The 23,336-nt window shown below is 46.5% G+C and overlaps 1 protein-coding gene across 2 annotated transcripts in view; it reads right to left on the bottom strand.

Annotated features, from left to right (window-relative positions):
- Nucleotides 1-1,107: 1,107 nt before the first annotated feature.
- LOC119969663 (solute carrier family 13 member 3-like) overlaps nucleotides 1,108-23,336 on the bottom strand; it is a 46,320-nt gene continuing 24,091 nt past the window's right edge. For both annotated transcript variants that reach the window (XM_038803599.1, XM_038803600.1), the window contains exons 6-13: nucleotides 23,059-23,184; nucleotides 21,372-21,464; nucleotides 16,977-17,081; nucleotides 13,460-13,557; nucleotides 9,834-9,946; nucleotides 6,235-6,396; nucleotides 5,397-5,534; nucleotides 1,108-1,540 (exon numbers count right to left, since the gene is read on the bottom strand). In XM_038803599.1, the coding sequence (XP_038659527.1) occupies nucleotides 1,373-1,540; nucleotides 5,397-5,534; nucleotides 6,235-6,396; nucleotides 9,834-9,946; nucleotides 13,460-13,557; nucleotides 16,977-17,081; nucleotides 21,372-21,464; nucleotides 23,059-23,184 (1,003 nt within the window). In that variant the 3' untranslated portion in view covers nucleotides 1,108-1,372. The remainder of the gene's footprint in view (nucleotides 1,541-5,396; nucleotides 5,535-6,234; nucleotides 6,397-9,833; nucleotides 9,947-13,459; nucleotides 13,558-16,976; nucleotides 17,082-21,371; nucleotides 21,465-23,058; nucleotides 23,185-23,336) is intronic.

Below are 23,336 nucleotides of genomic sequence, written 5' to 3'. Positions count from 1 at the left end.
GACTTGAGATTGAGAGAGGGCAATATGCAACGAGACCTGTCATACACCAATCGCTGAAGATTAGTATGAAGGGGCAGGCGGTGGTAAAGAAGGCAAGTGGTATGTTGCCCTGCATTGCAAGATGATTTGAGGACAGGAACAGGGATTCATTCAGGGTCTTAGTGAGACCACACCCGGAAGACTGGGCGGAGTTTTGGTCTCCTTATCTGAGGAAGGGTGTTCTTGCTCTCGAGGGAGTGCAGTGAAGTTTTACCAGACAGATTCCTGTCATGGCGGAACTGACGTATGAGGAGAACTTTGCTGAAGTTCAGGAGAATGGGGGAGGAGGGATCTCATTGAAACCTATGAAATTCAAACAGGATTGTAGACGCAGGAAGGAAGTTCCCGATGGTGGGGGAATTCAGAACCAGGGGCCACAGTCTGAGGATAGGGATCGCAGTCACAGGGGTAGACCACTTAGGACTGAGATGAGGAGAAATTTCTTAACCCAGTGAGTGGTGAGCCTGTGGAATGCGCTACCACAGAAAGTAGCTGAGGCAAAAAATTGTGTTTTCAAGAAGGAGTCGGACACAACACTCTGGGCTAAAGGGATCATTGGGGGGGGGGAGGGGAACAGGAAATAGAGTTGGTTGATCAGCCTTGATCCTAATGAATGACGGAGCAGGCTCGAAGGGCCGAATGGCCTCCTCCTGCTCCTATTTTCTATGTTACTATGTTTCTATGTCACATGTCTCAACAACACTGGGTACAACACAAAGCTACTTAAATCTCATTTAATACAAGTGCTGGAACAAGTAGTGTGAGGGCAGGAGTTCAATGTGTAGGAACTGCAGGATGTGATTGATTTATATGCAGCTCAGGTATATAAAGGTAGATTGGAAGCTGTTTCCAGTGATCAGTGAGGCCTCAACTGCCTGTGTTTAGGAATATAAGGGAATTACTTCAGAATAATAAGGAAAGTGAGAAAACCTTGAAGGAAATTATGAGCCAGAGACAGATGGAAAAAGCTGTGGCCACTTACTAATAGATTTGGTATTGGCATTGATTGGAGAAGTGGGGGAATCTCCCGGATCCAGATTCCCGCCTTAAAGATGCATGCTAAAATCAGAGGGTGTAAAGTGCATTTTAATAATTATAATTAAAGAAAAAAACTAATTTAAAATAGCTTTAAAAATGCTATTATGGCTTTTTTCACATTAGAAACTAATGTTTAATTTAATATACAATGATTTTAAAAAAAAAAATCAAATGTAAAATTTTCACATTCGTACAGTTGGATCCAGTCTAATTTCTCCACAGTTGGTTCACTTCAGCAACGTTGTGCCATTGATGCTGGTCGTTTTGTGACTTGATGTCTCACAGTGTCCCCGTATTACATGGTTCCATTCAGGGAGATCCTGGTCACATTCGCGATGTCCTCTGTGTGGATCCTGGCCCAGTCAGGATAGGTTGACAGCTCAAACACGTACATACCCCAGGTGTTTATACCCAGTAAGAGTAGGAAGATGCCCAGAATGTTCATGACAATCCCAGATTTTACCTGCGTAGACAAATTCACTCCATTAATAGCACGTTCAGCAGATTAAGGAAAGATGAGAACAGTGCAGATTGCTGACAAGGTTATTCAAACCACAACCAGAATGGTCCCAAATTTCTGCAGGGTCTCTCTGGCCCGCTGCTGTTGGAAACATGGCCACATCAGCAAGAGTATGGTTAGCAAAATAAACCATTTTCTTTGTGCCTTTCCGAGCAGAACTGAATGAAGTACACAAGGCATGAGTAGACCATAACCTGCCCATCACCGACCTTTCACCTATGTTATAGGTGGGGGGGGGGGGGGGGGGGGGGGGGGGCGCGGAATGCGTCAGGCACCCTTAGGCCCACTGAGATCCTTGAGTGGCCAATTAATGGCCCCCATCTATTCTCTCAGGTGAATATGGAAGAACCCATCTTCGCAGAGCAGGAGAGTTTCTCTTTGACATCCTGGCTAACATTTATCCCTGTTCAGGTTATTTATCTCATTGCTATATAGGCCCCAATTGACCACTGTGCCTCACACATACAACAGCCCCATTACACTTCCAATATAAGTACTTGATTGTTTGTGAAGGACTTTGAGACAGCCTGTAGGCCTGAAAATCACGATATAAACACCACATCTTTCTTCGCAGTGCACTAGAATAACACAGTTCAGCATTCCATCAGCTTTGTTGATTGCATGGCATGGACTAGGCTGAGTTAGTTATCATCCTTCAACCTCTTTTTTATCCTGTCCCCTCGCCCGTTTAACACAATCCATTTGGTTTTCCTTAGCAATTTGTTTGATCAAATTGCATTGCGTTCGACAACAATTTTCCATCTTGATTTTCAGTCGAGGGAGGCAGCATCTTTAATGCCCAGTCCTAAACCAGCTGAGATGGGCCAGACATTGGGTGCAAGAGGGGAAGGTTTGCACAGGAATTATTTTATGTACATAATAGGACCACTGATTCATTTATGTGTCTGCTCATCCATTTGTGTCCCCATTTTTTAAAAAATCACTGGTTTAAAACTACCAATATTTCCTGGCTGAATGTTTAGTTGAAACATTATGAGGGGGTGTTTTACCTCAGAATTTTTCCTTTCAAAAGTGAAGGCGTGGCTGCAACTGAAGTAACTTTATTTGGCAAAGATCATTCACACATGACCCTACATGGACATTAAATCAATTACCTTTAGTGTCCTGAGTACATCAGGCAGCATTTCTAAAGGTCATTCACAATCTTGTGAACTCAACACAAGTCTGTTAATTGTTCATCTACCTAGTAAAGTTTAGTCAATGTAAATATCAGCCACAGTTATTTTACCGCAGAGAAGTGTGGTGTAATACACTTTAGTTGGAAGAATGGGCAATGGCAATATAAATTAAATGGTACAATTTAATGGAGGGTGCATGTACACCAATCCTTTAGGTTATAAAGTCTGTGACAAGAAGCATACAGGGTCCGGGATTCTCCGCAATCCCGGCCAAGTGTTGACGCCGGCGTAAACACCGGAGTCAATGGGCCTCCTGGCCCAGCAATTCTCTGGTCTTCAGGGGGCTATCACAGCACCGGAGTTCTGCGCGCTGCTCCGGCGCCAAAAGGCGGCCCTGCATGGCTGGCGTGGGTCCGCGCATGTGCGTGACGGCCCTCTCCGCGCCGGCGCATGCACGTGGTTGCAGTCTTTGCGCTGGTGCGGAGCAACATGCCAGGGACCTAACAGTGGGCCATGCGGAAGGAGGTCGGCCCCCTCCAGATCGCGGCCCCCCCCCCCCACCGATCAGAAGCCCCTGATCGCGGGCCTGGCCCCCCGTGGAGGCCCCGCCCCCCGTGGAGGCCCCGCCCTGGAGTCAGATGCCCCCAGGCCCCCACCAGGACGTCCACCGCGGCCGTGGGTCCGACCTCCCACTGTGTGGTACCAGGTTGGAACCACGCCGACGGGACTTGGCGGAACTCGGCGTGAGTTTGGCCGGTTGCCTGCGGAGATCCGCCGCGGGGGCCTATTTCAGCGGCCCCCGACTGGCGCTGCAGCGACCGCGCGGGTGCAATTGGCGCCGATTCTCAGGTCGCCGGAGAATCACGGCCCAACGTCGGAGCGGTGTGGCGGGATTTTCCCACGCCACCGGCGATTCTCCGACCCGCCGCGGACTCGGAGAATCCTGCCCAGGATCTTTGGCTTTAGAAATTGAAGAACAAAGTACAGCAACAAGGGAGTCATTTTATTTTTATATCGTGCTAGTTAGACCTGAGCTGGAGTATTTCTGAAAGGATGCCAAGGCAATAGAGACAGTGCAGAGGAGATACCTCTCCATTCACCTGAGGAAGGAGCTGCACTCCGAAAGCTCGTGTTTGAAACAAACCTGTTGGACTTTAACCTGGTGTTGTAAGACTTCTTACTGCATTCTATGAGTCTGAGTAATCCCAATAGACTTTAACCCAAGCCACCAACTGGGTGGCTCTATGAAGCTGTTCCATCGAACTGGCCCCAGGATCACTAACACAGCAATTCAAATACTTAAAAAAAGCTAAGACATCTGAAATAAATTATAATAATCCAGACAGTCGCTTTGGCCAACCAAAGGATTCCGGCTTGAACCCAAGGCACATTTAGTCTTCATGGAGCATCTTGATTTTTCACCATCATCCACAGAATGTACGTTATCCTACCCTATGCCCTGCAACCTGACCAGTTCCTAACACAACTACATAGATTCTGAGAAGTATAGGAACTGGGAGGATTAGAATGTCTTAAATGATTCCTACCAAAGAAAGAAACATTCTTTGCACAAGCTTAGAAGGCCTACAGCTAGCATTTTGTCACTTTTGAAGCTGTGTTCAAGTGGCACGGTGGCACAGTGGTTAGCACTGTTCACCCACAGTGCCAGGGACCCGGGTTCAATTCCGACCTTGGGTGCTGCGTGAAGTTTGCACGTTCTCCTGTGTCTGCATGGGTTTCTCCGGGTGCTCCGGTTTCCTCCCACATTCCAAACGTATGCAGTTAGGTGGACTGGCCAAGGTAAAACTACCCCTTTGTGTCCAAAGATGCACACGTTAGGTGGGGTTATGGGGTTACTGGGATGGGGCGTGACCAAGGTGCAGATTCAATGGGCTGATTGGCCTCCTTCTGCACTGTAGGAATTCTACGATTCTGTGGTTCGATATCACATGCTATTATAGTCAGAAAATGTGATTAAAGGAAAATGAAGAGGAGTTTGGCATTGCTGAAGTCATGGTCCTAAAATGAGGGATTCTCCAGATAAAACAATGACAGAGGACACAGGGGCTGGTTTAGCACAGTGGGTAAACAGCTGGCTTGTAATGCAGAACAAGGCCAGCAGCGCGGGTTCAATTCCTGTACCGGCCTCCCCGAACAGGCACCGGAATGTGGCGACTTGAGGCTTTTCACAGTGACGTCATTGAAGTCTACTTGTGACAATAAGCGATTATTACAGAGAATCATCAATTGTCCCAACCATCAATTTCTCTCCAACACATCGGCTGTTGTTGATACTATCACGCAAAAATAAACACGTGGAACCAAATAAAACACGATAGGGTGAAACCTACTCGCATTCACCCTGTAAGTATGTAAATATGTACAAATCTACCTTGCAAGATTTCAAGATATATGGGAATAACCTCCCTTCAAATGAAAGCCAATCTTTCACGAACCAACATTATCCTTCTTGGGCTTTCTTCATGCCGCCAGGTTACAATGAGGACCTCACTCATTGTAGGACAGGGAAGCACAGTTACCAAACTCCCATTCATCTCGATGGTGGCAGTTCAATGGCACATCACTGATCTCAGTTTTAGGCAGTGAGGTTCAATGCTATGTATCTCAAACCGGTCCTTCAACTCACGAAGCCTACGTACCATATCGCTGACCTTTAGATAGCCCGTAGCAAAAGCAATTGAGTTTGGAGGCGTTGATATTGGTAGCATGAAAGCATAGGAACCTACAACAGTTGCTGGGACCATCAGGTAGAGAGGATTCGCCTTCATATGTATGGCCTGCAATAAATGATAAGTAAATGGATGAGATGCTGTCCTTTCAATTGAAAGCAGTCCAATAAATATCAATTCTCCTGGCAATAGAAACACTACATTATGGGTAGATAAAAATCTGACATCTGCTCACTGACTCATGGGCTAAAGCTTTTATGGGGCTTTTGGGGACGCGCTCGGAGGGGGTTAAGTTGGTAAGACGGCATGGGGTGGTGTCAAGTGGCATGCCTGATATTTTCCCACCACCGTGCCAGCTTGCCAGTGCGGGGGAAGGTGACAGATAGTCCGCCCACCAGACTGGTGCCCAATTGAGCCACTTATGGGCAATTAAGGGCATCTTACCGCGCCACTGGCATTTTACCAACAGCGGGAAGGGCCCTTCACTGCATGGGGAGACAGCCAGGTAAATCCTGGCGGATTCTGAGTGGGTTCCAGGGGGTCGGGAGTTCAATACCTGGATACACTTTGGTCCACAAATGGATCCCCAGTAGCAATGGCTTAATCATGGCCATGGTGACACTTGCCCTCAGTGGCTCTTGCACCTTTGATGGGGTCTGCCTGACTGGCAAATTGACTGTCATGATTCCTACACTGCACAACTCTTCAAAATTACTGAATTGGCTGTGAGACATTCTATGAGGTCATGAAATGTGCTGCGGAAACGCAAGTTCTTTTCGCTCTTCTTCCTGCTCTTTCAAGAACTTACCAATTCAGATATGATTGGTAGCATTATTACAATCGTGGCAGTGTTGCTGGCAAATTCGGTAAAGCACGATACCAGCAGGCAGATCAGGATGACAGCTACGGTTGGCTTGATGCTCACCAGCGGCTGAAGCTGTTTCCCGAACCAGATGGCCAGCCCAGAAGCCTGGAAATCAAAGACGTTGTTAAGAGTTGTTGGAGCAAAATTCAAGTTCCATTTTCATTTCAAAAGGATGCACATCCTGGAAAAGTGCAGAAGCCAAAATTGTGAAATTATAATGTTTGGAAGAAACAGGCGCACGAAAGGCACTGCTAATTGGTCAGTCTAACCTCCATGTTCAATTCTCCAACCTTCTGCGTCAGGAGGATGGCTTCTAAGTTAGGGTCTCGTCATTTTCTCCCTCCACTAAGAGAGCAACAACATATTTCGTGAAAGAAGACACCCTGCCTTCAAATGAGTATAAGTTACTCAAGTTGAGGCATTTTTGATGAGACTGTATTCTGAAATTCAGGCACAAAACAGCAGTGACCAACTCTCGTGCATAAAATTAAGGGACAGCTTGGCATGGGTATATGTGCGGGTGGTGGGGCGGGCTTGGTGCCATTGTGAGCTGTGAGAACATGCAAGAAGGAGTAGAGGGGCTGGTGCATGTAGAATACTTAAAGAGCCGGATTATGAGGAAAACATAACCCCGTCCTCCCCCCTTGCTGCATTCAAGCCGCGACATGGAGACAGTGGCCTCAAATGTGGGACAATGGCCTAAAATAAGGGATGGTTGGTCGCTCTGGAAAACAGTGAATGGATTTACTGTCATTCAACTTGAAATTTGGTCCTGCTGAACTTTATGCTTCAATTCCTAACACAAACAGGAAATGCTAAAATAGTAATGTAAAGGATTGGGATACATCATGCGAGGGGAGGACAAAATACACTGGAACTCCTTTTCTCCCCAAATATTTTTGTTAATGATTGGCCAACTAGGCATTCTATTTTCAGTGTGGGAACAGGTTATTTGGTCCACAGGTCTGTGCTAATATTTATGCTTCACATAAACCTCTTCCTGTTCTTTCTTCATCTAACCCCCACAGACATGTTTTTCCATCCCCCCCCCCTCCCCCCCCCCCCCCCCCCCCCCCCCCCCCCCCCCCCTAATGTGTTCAGCTAGCTTCCCTTTAAATGCATTGATGCTGAACATCTCGCTAATCCTTGTGGTAGCGTGTTCCATGGTCAGATTGCTCTCTGGATAAAGAAGTTTCTCCTGAATTGGATTTATTATTGGTTTGTTAAATACTTCCGCTCCTAGTCTGGTCTCCCCTGCAAGTGAAAGCAACTTCACCATGTTTAGTCTACCAAAACTAGTCTAAAGACCTCTATCAGTCTTTATTTTTCCACAGCAAAAGGACCCAAACTGCTCACCCTTTCCTGAAAGTCAAATGCTCTCAATTCTGGAACAAACAAAGAACAAAGAAAAGTACAGCACAGGAACAGGCCCTTCAGCCCTCCAAGCCTGCGCCGACCATGCAGCCCGTCTAAACTAAAATCTTCTACCATGCTAATAAATCCTTCTCCAGTCCCAGTATATTCTTTTTAGAATATGCAGATCAGAACAGTTGGCAGTACTCCAATTGTGAACTAACCAACGTTCAATAAAAACTTTACAGATCTCTTCTTTTTTATTTTTTATCGCATCCTGCGCAGAGTGGACAGGGCAAATCCTTAATCCATCTCATTACCTGCTCCAAAAACCAATTCAAATTGAAGCTAATTGGGCATCACAGTAGCACAAGTGGATAGCACTGTGGCTTCAAAGCGCCAGGGTCCCAGGTTCGATTCCCCGCTGGGTCACTGGCTGCGCGGAGTCTTGCACGTTCTCCCCGTGTCTGCGTGGATTTCCTCCGGGTCTCTGGTTTCCTCCCACAGTCCAAAGATGTGTAGGTTAGGTGGATTGGCTATGCTAAATTGCCCTTAGTGTCCAAAAAAGGTTGGGTGGGGTCGCTGGGTTACGGGGATGGGGTGTGGGTGTGGGCTTCGGAAGGGTGCTCTTTCCAAGGGCCGGTGCAGACTCAATGGGCCAAATGGCCTCCTTCTGCAAAGATGTACAGGTTAGGTGGATTGGCCATGATAAATTGCTCTTAGTGACCAAAAAGGTTAGGAGGGGTTATTGGGTTACGGGTATAGGGTGGAAGTGGGTCGGTGCAGACTCGATGGGCTGAATGGCCTCCTTCTGCACTGTATGTTGTATGTTCTAATTCATGGTCTCCACAGGAGAGACATACAAAATCCAAGCTGACAAGAAGGGGCATTGCATCTAATTTTGGGCTTGATCTGTCACTTGATCTTAGCCAAAGGGCTGCTATCCCTCTAGAAGTGAACCCCAATGCTTTGGTTGCATGTTAAATAGCCTTGTTAACTATTTTCGAGACCTGCAAGTAGGAATAGTTTGGAGGCAACTTCTCTTCCCAATTTACTCCAATGAACCCTGCATACTAATGCCCCAAGCATGCATCACGGTGACAGATACATAAAGCTTATCAGTGGTAGCAGTCTGCGTGGTTAAAGCAGTGCTCTAGTGGGCAGTAACACCCAAGCTCTTGCCAAATGGAGAGGCTACAATCTCTCCACTGACGGAAATAATGACAAGGTTCTTCCCTCGCTGTCCAGTGTAACTCTGATGGAAACCTTTACAAATGGGGCAAAGCTGTTGAAGCTATTTCCCTGGGTTTCAGATAAGCTCCTGCCGCGGGTACTGTGGAAAGATCGGGAATGTCTATCCCTCTACTTGAGCCGGAATGCTTTGGACTTAACCCGTGAAGGAGGGTCAAGGCGAAGAATTTTTTGTTTTTGAAGTTTGAAACAGATTTCCAAGAGAGTGATCCAACGCTGAGGTCGGGCGAAATTCTCCCATCGGGAGACTAAGTGCCGACGCCGGAGTGAAAACCGGAGTGTTTCACTCCGGCGTCGGAGGCCGCTCCTCGCCCCCTATCCTCCCACCCCCAGGGGGCTAGGAGCGGCGCCGCGTCAATTACGCGCGTCAGTCCTTGGCGCCGCGTGAAAGCGGCACCACATAAATTACGTGGCCGGCGTGGCGTAAATGCGCGGTTGCTGTCCTCCCCGCGGGCGCTCCGCAAGACATGGAGGATTTATTTTGCGTGGGCACCGATCGCGGGCCAGACCCCTACTGAGCGCCCCCCTGGTGCTCGATCCTCCCTCCCCACCCCCACACGTAGCATTTGCGCGCTGTTCACACCGGCAGCGACCAGGTGTGGTTGGCGCCGGCGTGAACCCGTCGGATTGGGCAGGCCGCTCGGCCCATCCGGGCCGGAGAATCGCCGCTCGCCTGCTACAAACGGCAAGCTGCGATTCTCCGAGCGACCTGTCGTGAAATGCGGCGCGCCGTTTTGGGGGGGGGGGGGGGTGGCGGGAGAATCGCGTGCGGGTGCCAGGGCGGCGTGGCGGGAATCGCCCGGCACTCCCGCGATTCTCCCACCCGGCGTGGGGGTCGGAGAATAGGTTTTATAAGTCAAGCTGTTAAATTGGCCATCGGATCTTCTTTTTACACATGGATTCTAGCCAATATATCAAGTGGAACTGAGAAAAAGTACCTCACACCCTTTTGCTATTGCATACCCTCCTCCAAGAAGTATGATCACATTCCAAGGCAAATCTCTCTGGATTTTCTTCCAGCTCAGCAGGGGTGGGTTAGTTGTTGTTGGGGCTGAGGAAATCAATAAAGGTTGAAATTAAATAAGTGCCCAGCTATTGCAAAAGTCAATTCATATTTCAAGTTGTGGGGGAAAAAGTTGGTGGTTACAATTGAGTCAGACGCAGCTTTGATGACTGATAGACATATACAACATATCAACCATGATCTTACTCAACAGGGAAGCAAGCTCGAAGGACTCAATGCTCTGCTCCTGTTCTTATTTCTTACGCTCTCAACCTTCATCTAGAAAAGGTTCTGGCAAATTATTCAGCAATTAAGGAACTGTGAATGTTTTCCTCTTTCAAACAATGTGACAAATCTGCCATTACGTCTTTGGTAATGCAGATAAACAGTTGCTTGAGCATTGTTAACACATTAGTAAATTTGTCGCTGTTGTCTTCTCTGAAAGCGCTGTTGATTGAACTGAATTTGGTCAAACCAAATCCGATCGCAGTTTGCGTCTCCCCACACACATTGCGCGACTGCAAGTCCCCCTCCAAGCTGCAGACCACCATGACTTGGAACTATGTCACCATTCCTTGACCATCGCTTCGTCAAAAGACCGAGGGCACGATCAAATGGCCTTGTCATGCCCGACACGGTGATGCGACAAGGCCATTAAATCCCGCGAGAATCTCTCATGAGATTTACGACACTCGGACCACCTCATGAGATCTAATGAGATCTCGCGAGACGTTGCTATCTGGATCTTGCCTAAGTGAGCCATTAGGATCATTTAAATATGTCAGCACCCGATTCTCTTGAGGTCCAGGAACTAACGCCCACGCCCGGACACTCGCCATGGCGCCGAGTTGTACTGGTCCGAACAAATGTAGACCAGGCATGACGGCAGCTGGGGGAGGGAATTTCCCAGGCCATCAGAGAACCCCGGGTGGTTGGATTCTGGGCAGGAAGGTACTCTATCACTCCCACTGGCACCTGGGTATCTTAGCACTGCCAGTGTGACACTTGGCACTGCCATCCAGGCATCTTGGCACTGCCAGGGTGCCCAGGTGGCACATCCAGGCCGGCTGTACCACACAGTCTCCCCTCATCTGGAGAATCATTGCTCCTCCACTTCTTGGAGGAAGAGCTGAGGGTGGCAAAGGCACATAATCTGTTCTGGGTGGGGGTCCCCAATAGCCAAAAGTGGCTGAGCAGCACCAGTGCTGACCGAGTCTTAAAGGACAGAGCTAGTGGACTCCGTCTGGGCATACGATGAGGGAACTAACAAGAGGCAAAAACATACTTGATCTTGTTATGAGGGACAGCAGCGAAGGTCTACCAGGCTGATTCCTGGGATGGCGGGACTGTCATATGAGGCAAAGTTAAGTCAATTAGTATTATATTCATTGGAGTTTAGAAGAGTGAGAGGGGATCTTATAGAAACTTATCAAAATTCTAACAGGAGTGGACAGGGTGGATTCAGAAAGAATTTTCCTGATGATGTGGCGATGCCAGCATTGGACTGGGATGAGCACAGCAAGAAGTCTTACAACACCAGGTTAAAGTCCAACAGGTTTGTTTCAAACACTAGCTTTCGGAGTACTGCTCCGAAAGCTAGTGTTTGAAATAAACATGTTGGACTTTAACCTGGTGTTGTAAGACTTCTTACAATGTTCCCGATGGTGGAGGAGTCCAGAACTAGGGGTCATAGCCTGAGCATAAGGGGTAGACCTTTTAGAACGGAGGTGAGGTGAAATATCTTCACCCAGAGTGTGGTGAATCTGTGGAATTCACTACCACAAAAAGTAGTTGAGGTGAAAATGTTGTGTAATTCAAAAAGGAATTAGATATAGCTCTTGGGGCTAAAGGGATCAAGGGATGTGGGGAAAACGACAGGATCAGGGTATTGGACTTGATGATCAGCCATGCTCATAATGAATGGCGGAGCAGGCTCGAAGGGCCGAATGGCCTCCTCCTGCTCCTATTTTCCATCTGTGATCAACCGAAAATTTTTGAAGTGTTCAATTACCCTATCCCTGATTATAGACGCCAGCAATTTCCCCACCAGAAGCCTAACTCGGTCTGACATTCCCTGCTTTCCCCCTTCTTAAAAGGTGGAGTAACGTCAAATTTTCCAGTCCAGAAGGACTATTCCTGAATCTGGGAAATGCTGAAAGATTGCAGTTAGGGCATCTATAACGTGCTCCCCTATTTCCTTTCACACCCTTGGGTGAAAACCGTCAGGTCCTGGGGATTTGTCACTATTTAGTTCCATTAATTTTCTACTTACTGATGCTGGACTTACATTAATTGTATTAAGTCCCTGTCCTCTATTGATTATTATATTTTTCGGGACTACCAGCAAGTTATCCTCCTTATCAATTGTATTACCATCACTGAATTCCCCACTATAAACATCCTGAGGGGGGTTGCCAGAGGCCTGACACTGAACTGGACTAGCCATATAAATACTGTGGCTACAAGAGCAGGCCAGAGGTGAGGAATCCTGCAGTGAATAACTCACCTCCTGACGCCCAAAACCTGTCCAACTACAAGGTGCAAGTCAGGAGTGTGGTGGTATACTCTCCCCTTGTGTGGATGAGCGCAGCTCCAACAACACTCAAGGAGCTCGACACCATCCAGGACAAAGCAGCCCGCTTGCTTGCCACCCCATTCACAAACATTCACACTCCCTCCACCACTGACACACAGCAACAGCGGCGTGTACCGTCAACAAGATGCACTGCAGGAGCTCACCAAGGTGCCTTAAGCAGCATCTTCCAAACCCATGACAACTACCATCTAGGGCAACAGATACACGGGAACCCCACCACCTGCTGAAAGTTCCCATCCAAGACACTCACCATCCTGACTTGTAAATATATCGCCGTTCCTTCGCTGTGGCTGGGTCAAAATTCTGGAATTCCCTCCCAAACAGCACCGCAGGTGTACCTACACCACAGGGACCACAACGGTTCAAGAAGGCAGCTCACCACCACCTTCTCAGGGGCAATTAAGGATGGGCAATGAATGCTGGCCAAGTCATTATGCCCATATTTCTTGAATGAATAAAAAATAGAAACAAAATGTGACCTATGGATTTTCAGAGCAACAATTACTCTCTGCTCATGTCTTCCATGCTTCCTTTCTCTCAAAGATAATACAAGAAACATGGAGTAAAGAAACCAAACATAACAGGCCAATCAGTCTGTGCTGGTGTCCACAATCCGCATGAGTCTCCCGCTGTTCCATCCACCTTATCTTTCAGCCCATGTTTCAATCCCCTTTTCCCTCATGTAATCGTCTAAATTCCTTCGGAAAGCATCCAAGCTATTTACTTCAATCACTTCCTCTGTGGTGAATTCCACATTCTAATCACACCCCTGAGTCCTGAAATAACCCCTTATTTCCATATTGGATTTCTTCGTAACTATCTTAGCTCAGCAGTTTTTTTTTTCCATGTACAATGCACAACTCCAGGTGGCACTTGCAACTTTTTCTCCCTCTTACCCACTCACAACTCTGTCCCCCTGCAGCTCCCCTTTTTAATCAATAATTTGGTTCAACTGGCTCACGTACCATTTGGATTAGACCACCACTTGAATGAGGGCTTTTGAGACGGAAAGAAGCACAATGTAATAACGAATGACATTCCAGTCACTGCATCTGACACGTATCTGAAAAAGAGTGTTTCAGAACAAATTGTTAGTGGGATCCAAGTTGATTGGAGAAGTACTTTCCTTAATTGAGAGAGTTTATTGACTTGTTCAGTATCACGACCCCCCCCCCCCCCCCCCCTCCCCAAAATGCAACCAGTGTCCCAGCTATCCCCTACTCATACTCTTTCATTCTTACATAGGATTTGGGCATCCCTGGCAAAGCCAGCAATTTTTGCGTATCCGTAATCACCCTCAGTTGCTGAACAGTTAAGAGTCAACTGCATTGCTGTGGGTCTGGAGTCACATGTAGGCCAGACTAGAGTAAAACAGTAGATTTCCATTCCTAAAGGGCATTCATGAACTAGATGGGTTTCTATGTCAATCAAGGTCACCATGCATCCAGATTTTGCTGATTGAATTTAAATTCCTTGGTGGGATTTGAACTCCTGCCCCCAGGGCATTAGTCTGGGCCTCTGGATTACTAATCCAGTGACATTACCACCGTGCTACAATCTCCTCCTATCCTCCAGTTATCGATTTTTCACATTCTTCTTGATTCTCTTTCCATGTCTCAGGGCTCATGAGGCAGATAAAGCACTTGCTTGCATTGATTTTCAGAGCTAGTTTTCCCCAGAACAAGTCACCAGACTGTTGCCAGGGGCTACAGCCTGAGGGGGCACCGCTCAATATCAAGCACAATGATCAACCTGTTTGGTCATACTGTGAACATGCCTTCCATGACCACAGAGTCCTGGGGTGGGACTTGAACCCAGAACGTCTGGTTGAGAAGCAGGGATGCTGCACACTGCACCACAAGACCACCTATCAATACGCTCAAAGACAATTAATACCCATTGCCTGTCCTCTTAACTTTAACAACGTACTTGAAGAAACATTAACACAAATTATCGGAAAGACTGATAGTTAATGATAGTCACTTCTGAGTAGGGTACGTGGAGTTATATTGCTAGTCTTGTGTGCAGGTTTCCTTGTTAGTGAGGCAAATGTGTCAGTGTAACTCAGATCTCTAATTCCAGAGCACACTAAAGCAGAAACCGTGAAATGCCTCCATTTGGGGTTTCTCCATCTGAAGATCATATAAAGATATGACAGGTTTGGATTCAACCCATTGAATCTCATCCTTTCAGAATACCAACCCTAACATTCTTTGCGTTACAGCATCTGGCAGTTTCTTAACCTGAATTCAATTCACACTTCCCAGCTCTTGATCAAAAGGTACATTTCCTGTGGACTATTTTAAATTTACCAACTTGAACACTATTTTCTTTTGTTACTGCCCATTGAAACTAAAAGTATAATTTTAAGATTACTTTCTCTGTCCAGTTCAGCACCTCAGATGTGTTCCTAACAAGTTCACTCAGGTGTGCATTACAACTATAAGCCTTTGTTATTAAATTGTTGCTGAGAACTCCTCTCTGTGATGACAAAAACCTAACAATACTTGTGTGGGAAAGCTTTTCCATGCATTCTGAAATCAAAGAAATTACATCCGTCTCCCACAGGCTTCGACATCTTCTCAAATAGGCACAGGTGTTCAGCAAGGTTTCCAAGTCCAACAACAAACTCTTGCATTTAACTATTGCCTCCAATGCAAAAAAAAACAACCCTCAGAGGTTTCGCATAGAAAACAGATGCTGAGCCAAAGAAGGAAAAGTTTGATCAGATGGGAATCACAGTCAAAGAGATGGGTTATAAGGAAGTTCTTAAAGTTGGGGGGGGGGGGGGGGGGGTGCTGCTGGAGGGCAGACTGCAAATGTAGAATTGAGAGAAAGAAGCAATGAGCTGGGGTCTGGAGTGGAAACAAAAATATGCACACAAATGGACACAAAGAGGCATGACGGAGATTATTAGGGGCTTGTAAACCTTATAAGCTGAGGGCAGAAGGAAATCATGCAATAGTTTGCAGTTAAATATGTCTTCTATCTATCTGGTGTATATCCTATTTAGTTAGGCAGCTTTTAAACATTGCAGTGTTTGATTTTGTAATACCTGCGTCAGTGACGTAGATTCAAAGAACCAAAGTGACTGGACCAGGAATTAATTTGGGAATTCAGACATTATAAATCTTATAACATTTTTACCACTCTTTGACCTTTATCATTCATATTTCTTTTGTCTAGATTCATTGAAGGACCAAAAGACACCTACTACTAACAACAGCCCAGCATTTTAGATTTATTTTGCTCTGTCCATAACCTGCTTCTTTCCCTCTTTCTCTATCCATCAAGGTGAGGGGTGTTAATAATGGATTATTCAATATTTGTACCCACTGTCTTCATTTAAGCACTCCTAAAGTGAAGCTCCCTCTAATTTTCTCCAGCAACATTCCTTGAAACAGGTGGCACGGTGGCGCAGTCGTTAGCACTGCTGCCTCACATCGCCGAGGATCCAGGTTCGATCCCGGCCGCGCGGAGTTTGCACATTCTCCCCGTGTTTACGTGGATCTCACCCCCACAACCCCAAAAGATGTGCAGGGTAGGTGGATTGGCCTCGCTAAATTGCCCCTTAATTGGAAAGAGTTTTAAAATTTTAAAAATTCCTTAAATCAATCTCATGGAGACATTTTTTTCCATGTCCCACACTAGCCATCTTGTGACCTCTGGGAGTCAATTTGCTAGTTTGGGCTGAGTTTTGGGTGGCTTCAAGTTGTGCATCGAAATAGAAAGTGCTGGAAAAACTCAGCAGGTCCGGGAGCATCTGTGGAGAGGGGAAGAATTGACATTGAGCCCAATACGACTCTTCTTCGGATCTGAAGACATGGAAGAATGTGGTGGCTTGAAATGTTAACTTTCTTTCTCTCTCCACGGACGATGCCTTCAGATCTCCAACACCCGCAACATTTTGCTTTTATTCAAGTTGCGGATCGTTGACAACTAGGAATTGAGTTGCGGCACCACGGGGGCAGCAGTGGTTAGCACTGCTGCCTCACGGTGCCGAGGTCCCAGGTTCGATCCCGGCTCTGGGTCACTGTCCGTGTGGAGTTTGCACATTCTCCCCATATTTGGGTGGATTTCGCCCCCACAACCCAAAAGACGTGCAGGGTAGGTGGATTGGGCAGGCTAAATTGTCCCTTAATTGGAAGAAATGAATTGGGCACTCTAAATTTATTTTTTAAAAAACAAAAAACTAGGAATTGAGTTGAATCTGCCCAAACCCACTAGGGCCCTTATGGCGAACCAGCAGAGGGAACATTAATCCTGATAAACCAGGTCCCAGAAGGCAAAAGATCGATGTGTCATATTGCGTTGTGTTGCAGACCCCTAAAAATGCATTTTTTATTGCTTTATTATAATGCTTCATTTAATTACTCACCGCTGAATTTTTTGTGGTTCCCAGTCCTTTCCACTCTTTGCTTCTTCATTCAAAATATACATATATGACCAGTTAGCCTATGTGAATTCACAAAAGTTTCTCACCCTTTTTGGAAAATAGCGGCCCATCCAGGAATGAATTTGGGGTCTCTTGTAAGGAGCAGAATCACAAAGAAGGTGAAGAATGCTAAAACAGCACCTTCCGCAAACCTGCCAGATCATTCAAAGAAAGAAAGAGTTGTATTTATGCCACACCTTTCACAACCTCAGGATTTTACAAAGCAACTAACAGATAATTAAGTGCATTTCAAGTCTCGTCACTGTTGTAATGCAGGATATACAGCAGCCAACTTGCTATAAACGGCAACGAGACACATTTCTAGATCGCCTGTTGCCAACGACGTTGGTTGGGGGATAAATATTGGCCGGGAAATCGGGGGGGGGGGGGAGCGAAGTCCCCTCCCGTTCCTCAAAACGGGGTCATGGGGTCTTTGATGTCCACTTGAGGGGGTTGTTGGAGCCAAAGGATAAATGGCCCATCTGAAAGTCAGTGCAATGCTCGCTCAGTGACAGGCACTGGAAGGTGTGCCCATTAAATCCAGTGAGTGCTTATGGGACAGGCACAATGGCAAATAAAGGGAACGGCTGCAACGTCAAAACTCAAGAATGGCAGGAAGTCGGAATTATAAGTTAATCAAGGTGGGGGGGGGGGGGGGGGGGGGGCAGTGGCGTAGTGGTATTGCCACTGGACTAGTAATCCAGAGACCCAGGGTAATGCTGTGGGGACCCAGGTTCAAATGAGATTTGAATTCAATAAAAATATGGTATTAAAAAAAGTGAAGTGTCGTTAAAAACCCATCTGGTTCATTAATGCTCCTTCAGGGCAGCCAACCTTACCCAGTCTGGCCTACATGTGATTCCAGACGCACAGCAATGTGGTTGACTCTGAGCTGCCCCCTGAAATGGACTGGCACACCACTGAGTTCAAGGGCAATTAGGGGTGGGCAACAAATGCTGGCCTCGCCCAGCAAAGCCCACATCCCATGATTTAATTTTTAAAAATTAAAAAGGGAGCAGAGGCTTATTCGCTGCTGGTTTTTAAACTGCACAAGTGGAATGAATCATAACCAATCTGCTGTGTGGCCATACCACATGGGAATTTCTGCCCGTTTTCTTGAAATGTCCCTGCAAAGGTGTCAGTCAATGGTTTTTGACCAAATGCAACACGGAATCCCTGAATGTTCATAGAATAGGTGAAGGACCAATCATTGGCATTGAAGCCTTCAGTCAATGTGAGGTCTCCCGTCTCCCTGTGGAAAGTTTCAGGGATTTAGCAGAAAAATAGACTCCATGAAAACTGTTTCTATGCGATTGATTTTGTTAGCCATAACTTTGTGGCCTATAATCTCAGTCATGGCCTCTGACAACTGGACTTGGCGGTTACTGTGTGATGAGTAAATCTAAACAATCCAAGTAAAGATGCAAAACCAGCTTGAGTGGCTACTGGGAAGTGTACGATGTCCACATTGGGGCTGGTTTAGCACACTGGGCTAAATCGCTGGCTTTTAAAGCAGACCAAGGCAGGCCAGCAGCACGGTTCAATTCCCGCACCAGCCTCCCCGAACAGGCGCCGGAATGTGGCGACTAGGGGCTTTTCACAGTAACTTCATTGAAGCCTACTTGTGACAATAAGCGATTTTCATTTAATTCATTAGATGTTTACGGTGTTTTAATAACAATGCTCAAAAATGGTTTCTGATCTCTGATTAGTAGAACATAGAACATTACAGCGCAGTACAGGCCCTTCCGGCCCTCGATGTTGCGCCGACCCGTGAAACCATCTGAAGCCTATCTGACCTATACTATTCCATTTTCATCCATATGTCTATCCAGTGACCACTTAAATGCCCTTAAAATAGAACAAGAATAGTGTATAGTACAAGCACAAGAGGCTACCTCCTCAACCATAGACTGGTCCAAACACAACTTCTGAACACAGACTCTTTAATAACTGAACCATCCATCAATCCAAAATCTCAAACCCAACGCTGAATTAAGTGGTGTTGATCACACATTACGGGTGGAATTTTCCCCAAATCAGGATCGGTGTTCATTTCGGCGCAGAGGCTGGTGCAAATTCTCGGCACGTGAAAGACGCCAAGCTCATGTCGCTACGTGTCTGAGTCGTCCGTCCCGGGGCTTATCTGAGGAGTTCAATCAAGGAGGAGCTGCTTTGAAACGAGTCTACAGCACTTGCTCACAGTGAAGACAAGAGGATAGCAGCTGAGACGCTTGATCCATGGTTTACGGAGGGGTCCCTGACACGGAACGCTGGATGCCGTGGTGCAGCGATGGGCTACTATCTACCTGCAGGCTGGCAGGAGACCCGCCAGCAAGGTCTCCAACCCCACATGGGAGACGGCGGCTGCGCTGGTGAGTGCCAGCAGCCACCACAAGAGGGCGGCACCACCTGCCCTCCCACACCCTTCCTCATCTCCTCTGATATTTGTTCTGCGTTTCATTTTTGCGAGGCGTGTTAAAAATAAACAAACACTAATTGAAGGAACCAAATAACTTACATGGTGGAACATGGTAAAATATGCAACGGCCACTCGGAAACCACAGGCACTCATATGTTATGAAATATGGATAACTTTTAATGCACCTGGCCCTTTAACAGCCTAACATGCGGAAACCGCAGGTCACCATGATGTGGCAGTGGGTGTTATGTAAATAAAGGGCTTTTGTGTCATGGGGATCTCTTTACCCAGCATCCCTATCAGCAAAGAAATGACTCTATCTCTGACATTGAATGTTTGTCAGCAAAACTTCATCCCAGGAATAGAAAAAAGATTCTCTGCTGAGTAAAGAACTTCCCAATCCATTGAAAATATTTCTTCACTTCGTACTATGACCGTTTTCAAAATAAAGCACAGAAAAACAGCTGACGCCAGACCGACCCTCAGGTAATATTCAGATCTCACAGGTTTATTTCACCAACTGCTCACAACATGTTTCGCTCAATCTTTGCCTAGTTAATATCAGGATATAGTGTCAGCCATTGAGAAGTACACCACTGGACGACACTGCCAGTAACAAGCCTGACTCATAGATTGGTTTATTCTGGAATTCATTTTGTGTGCTATATTTGGACAGTTCACTTTACTTTTCTATTTTTTTCAAAACACCAGTCAATTTTTGATTGACGTTTATTTTTAGAACATAGAACATAGAACAGTACAGCACAGAACAGGCCCTTCGGCCCTCGATGTTGGCCCGAGCAATGATCACCCTACTCAAACCCACGTATCCACCCTATACCCGTAACCCAACAACCCCCCCCTTAACCTTACTTTTTAGGACACTACGGGCAATTTAGCATGGCCAATCCACCTAACCCGCACATCTTTGGACTGTGGGAGGAAACCGGAGCACCCGGAGGAAACCCACGCACACACGGGGAGGATGTGCAGACTCCGCACAGACAGTGACCCAGCCGGGAACTGAACCTGGGACCCTGGAGCTGTGAAGCATTGACGCTAACCACCATGCTACCGTGCTGCCCTATTTTTAATGGAGATTTTTAATGGAGATTAAAAAACTCCATTTTTAATGGAGATAGTTGGTGTTGGGCACTGTATTAACATTGTCCTGTTTGAGCTTATTGACAAGTCATCAACCACTGCACATCTGCTGCTGGATTATAATAATAATCTTTATTGTCACAAGTATCTTACATTGCAATGAAGTTACTGTGAAAAGCCCCTAGTCGCCACATTCCGGCACCTGTTCGGGTACACAGAGGGAGAATTCAGAGTGTCCAAATTACCTAACAGCACATCTTTCAGGACCAGTGGGAGGAAACTGGAGCACCCGGAGGAAACCCACTCAGACACGGGGAGAACGTGCAGACTCCGCACAGTGACCCAGCCGGGAATTGATCCTGAGACCCTGGCGCTGTGAATTCACAGTGCTAACCACTGTGCTGCGCACAAAAGGTATGAAGGCACCACTGAGATTCGAACTCAGGATCTCCTGTTTACTAGCCAGGCTTTAACCATCTAATGATGTGGAGATGCCGGCGTTGGACTGGGGTGAACACAGTTAGAAGTTTTACAACACCGGGTTAAAGTCCAACAGGTTTGTTTCAGATCACTAGCTTTCGGAGCCCTGCTCCTTCCTCAGGTAACTCATCCGAGGAAGGAGCAGGGCTCCGAAAGCTAGTGATCTGAAACAAACCTGTTGGACTTTAACCTGGTGTTGTACGACTTCTTACTGAGCTTAACCATCTAAGCAACAGTGCCAATCAAAGGCAGTGTATTCCTGTCCTGATCAGGGAACAATTGACTCTCCTGAAATGATTCTTCAGGATTCTCATGGGGAAGCGGGGAGTGTGATGCGGAACACCGATAATGGCCAGTTTGCCTCCTTGTGTAAACTAATATCTTGCCCGTCATTGCGCTGATAAAGATAATGCACTGTAAAAACATTCATACTTACGTCAATGGACCCAGTTTATCAAAATCACTCTTTATTGTACTTCTCACTCTGGCTTGAGCCTCAACGTTAGCGGTTTTCTTCCAGCTCCATGGCCTTAAGGCAAGGTGGAAAAAGAAACCCCCAAATTATCACCGTCAAATATCCAAGAAGGTTTCAATATAATTTTGTCTCACTCTGTTTCTTTTGAATTTGACGTATTTTTCATATTGATAAATCTAATAGTTGTTCAGTGTGCTCTGTGTGTTTACATAGAACTGGAATTCAGCAGACTGTTTTTTAAAATAATAATAGGCTTACATTAACACTGCAATGAGGATAGTGTGAAAATCCCCTAGTCGCCACATTCCGGCGCCTGTTCGGGTACACAGAGGGAGAATTCAGAATATCCAATTCACCTAACAAGCACGTCTTTCGGGACTTGTGGGAGGAAACCGGAGCACCCGGAGGAAACCCACGCAGACACGGGGGGAACGTGCAGACTCTGCACAGACAGTGACCCAAGCAGTCGGCAGGTCATGTTACAGTTGTATAGGACTTTGGTTAGGCCACATTTGGAATACTGCGTGCAGTTCTGGTCGCCACATTACCAGAAGGATGTGGATGCTTTAGAGAGGGTGCAGAGGAGGTTCACCAGGATGCTAGCTATGAAGAAAGGTTGAGTAGATTAGGATTGTTTTCCTTGGAAAGACGGAGGTTGAGGGGGGGACCTGATTGAGGTCTACAAAATTATGAAAGGTATGGACAGGGTAGATAGCAACAAGCTTTTTCCAAGATTGGGGGTGTCAATTACAAGGGGTCACGATTTCAAAGTGAGAGGGGGAAAGTATAAGGGAGATGTGCGTGGAAAGTTTTTTACGCAGAGGGTGGTGGGTGCCTGGAACGCTTTGCCAGCGAATGTGGTAGGGGCGGGCACGATAGCATCATTTAAGATGCATCTAGACAGATATATGAACAGGCGGGGAACAGAGGGATGTAGACCTTGGAAAATAGGAGACAGGTTTAGATAAAGGATCTGGATCGGCGCAGGCTGGGAGGGCCAAAGGGCCTGTTCCTGTGCTGTAATTTTCTTTGTTCTTCAAGCCGGGAATCGAACCTGGGACCCTGGTGCTGTGAAGCAACGGTGCTAACCACTGTGCTACCATGCTGCCCTTGCAAGCAGTTCTATGCAAGAGCATGGGGTAAGGCCAGGCAAATGGTCCATAAAAATGCAATCATAATAATATGTACACAAATGTTCGAAAAACTGAGCAAGTCAGGCAGCATCTGTGAAGACAAACATGTAACGGTTCAGGTCGAGTGACCTTTCATCAAACTGAAAGTTGCTGTCTGACTGCTGCGTTTTCCCAGCATTTTTGGTTCAATTTCAGACTTCCAGCATCGACAGCATTTCGTTTTTGCGTTGTCATAGAGCTCTCCTGAAAGACACAGGCCGCCCTGGGTCACTGTCCGTGTGGAGTTTGCACATTCTCCTCGTGTCTGCGTGGGTCTCACCCCCACAACCCAAAGATGTGCAGGCTAGGTGGATTGGCCAGGCTAAATTGCCCCTTCATTGGAAAATTTAAAAAAAAGAAGTGATTGGCAAATTATAGCCTCTAATAATGCTTTGTCACGATGAAGCTGACATCAAAAGCACAAAAGGAAGATTTTGGCTCAAAATTCTGTGCAATTTCTTTCTCCTTCTAGTTACCTTGGGTTGAGACCTCCATATAGGAAAGCGATCCATAACCAGCCAACAAACATGAACAGGATTGCTAGAGGACAGCAAAACATAAACCAGGATGCAAAGTTCACCACGTTGCAACCAGGAAAGTAACTGAAACAAAGCAAGAAAATAAAATCTTAATTCTAATCGGAAATCACGTGGCATCAGTTGCAAACTTTCAGGATCATCCTCCACACTGGAGTCAAGACTGGAATATAACGACAATAGAATTTACTGTACAGAAGCGGGTCATTCGGCCCAAC

Source organism: Scyliorhinus canicula, chromosome 7 (genome assembly GCF_902713615.1).
Source record: "Scyliorhinus canicula chromosome 7, sScyCan1.1, whole genome shotgun sequence".
Lineage (NCBI taxonomy): Eukaryota > Metazoa > Chordata > Chondrichthyes > Carcharhiniformes > Scyliorhinidae > Scyliorhinus > Scyliorhinus canicula.
Note: the sequence above shows the minus strand (reverse complement) of the source record. Positions and strands in the feature narration are given on the sequence as shown.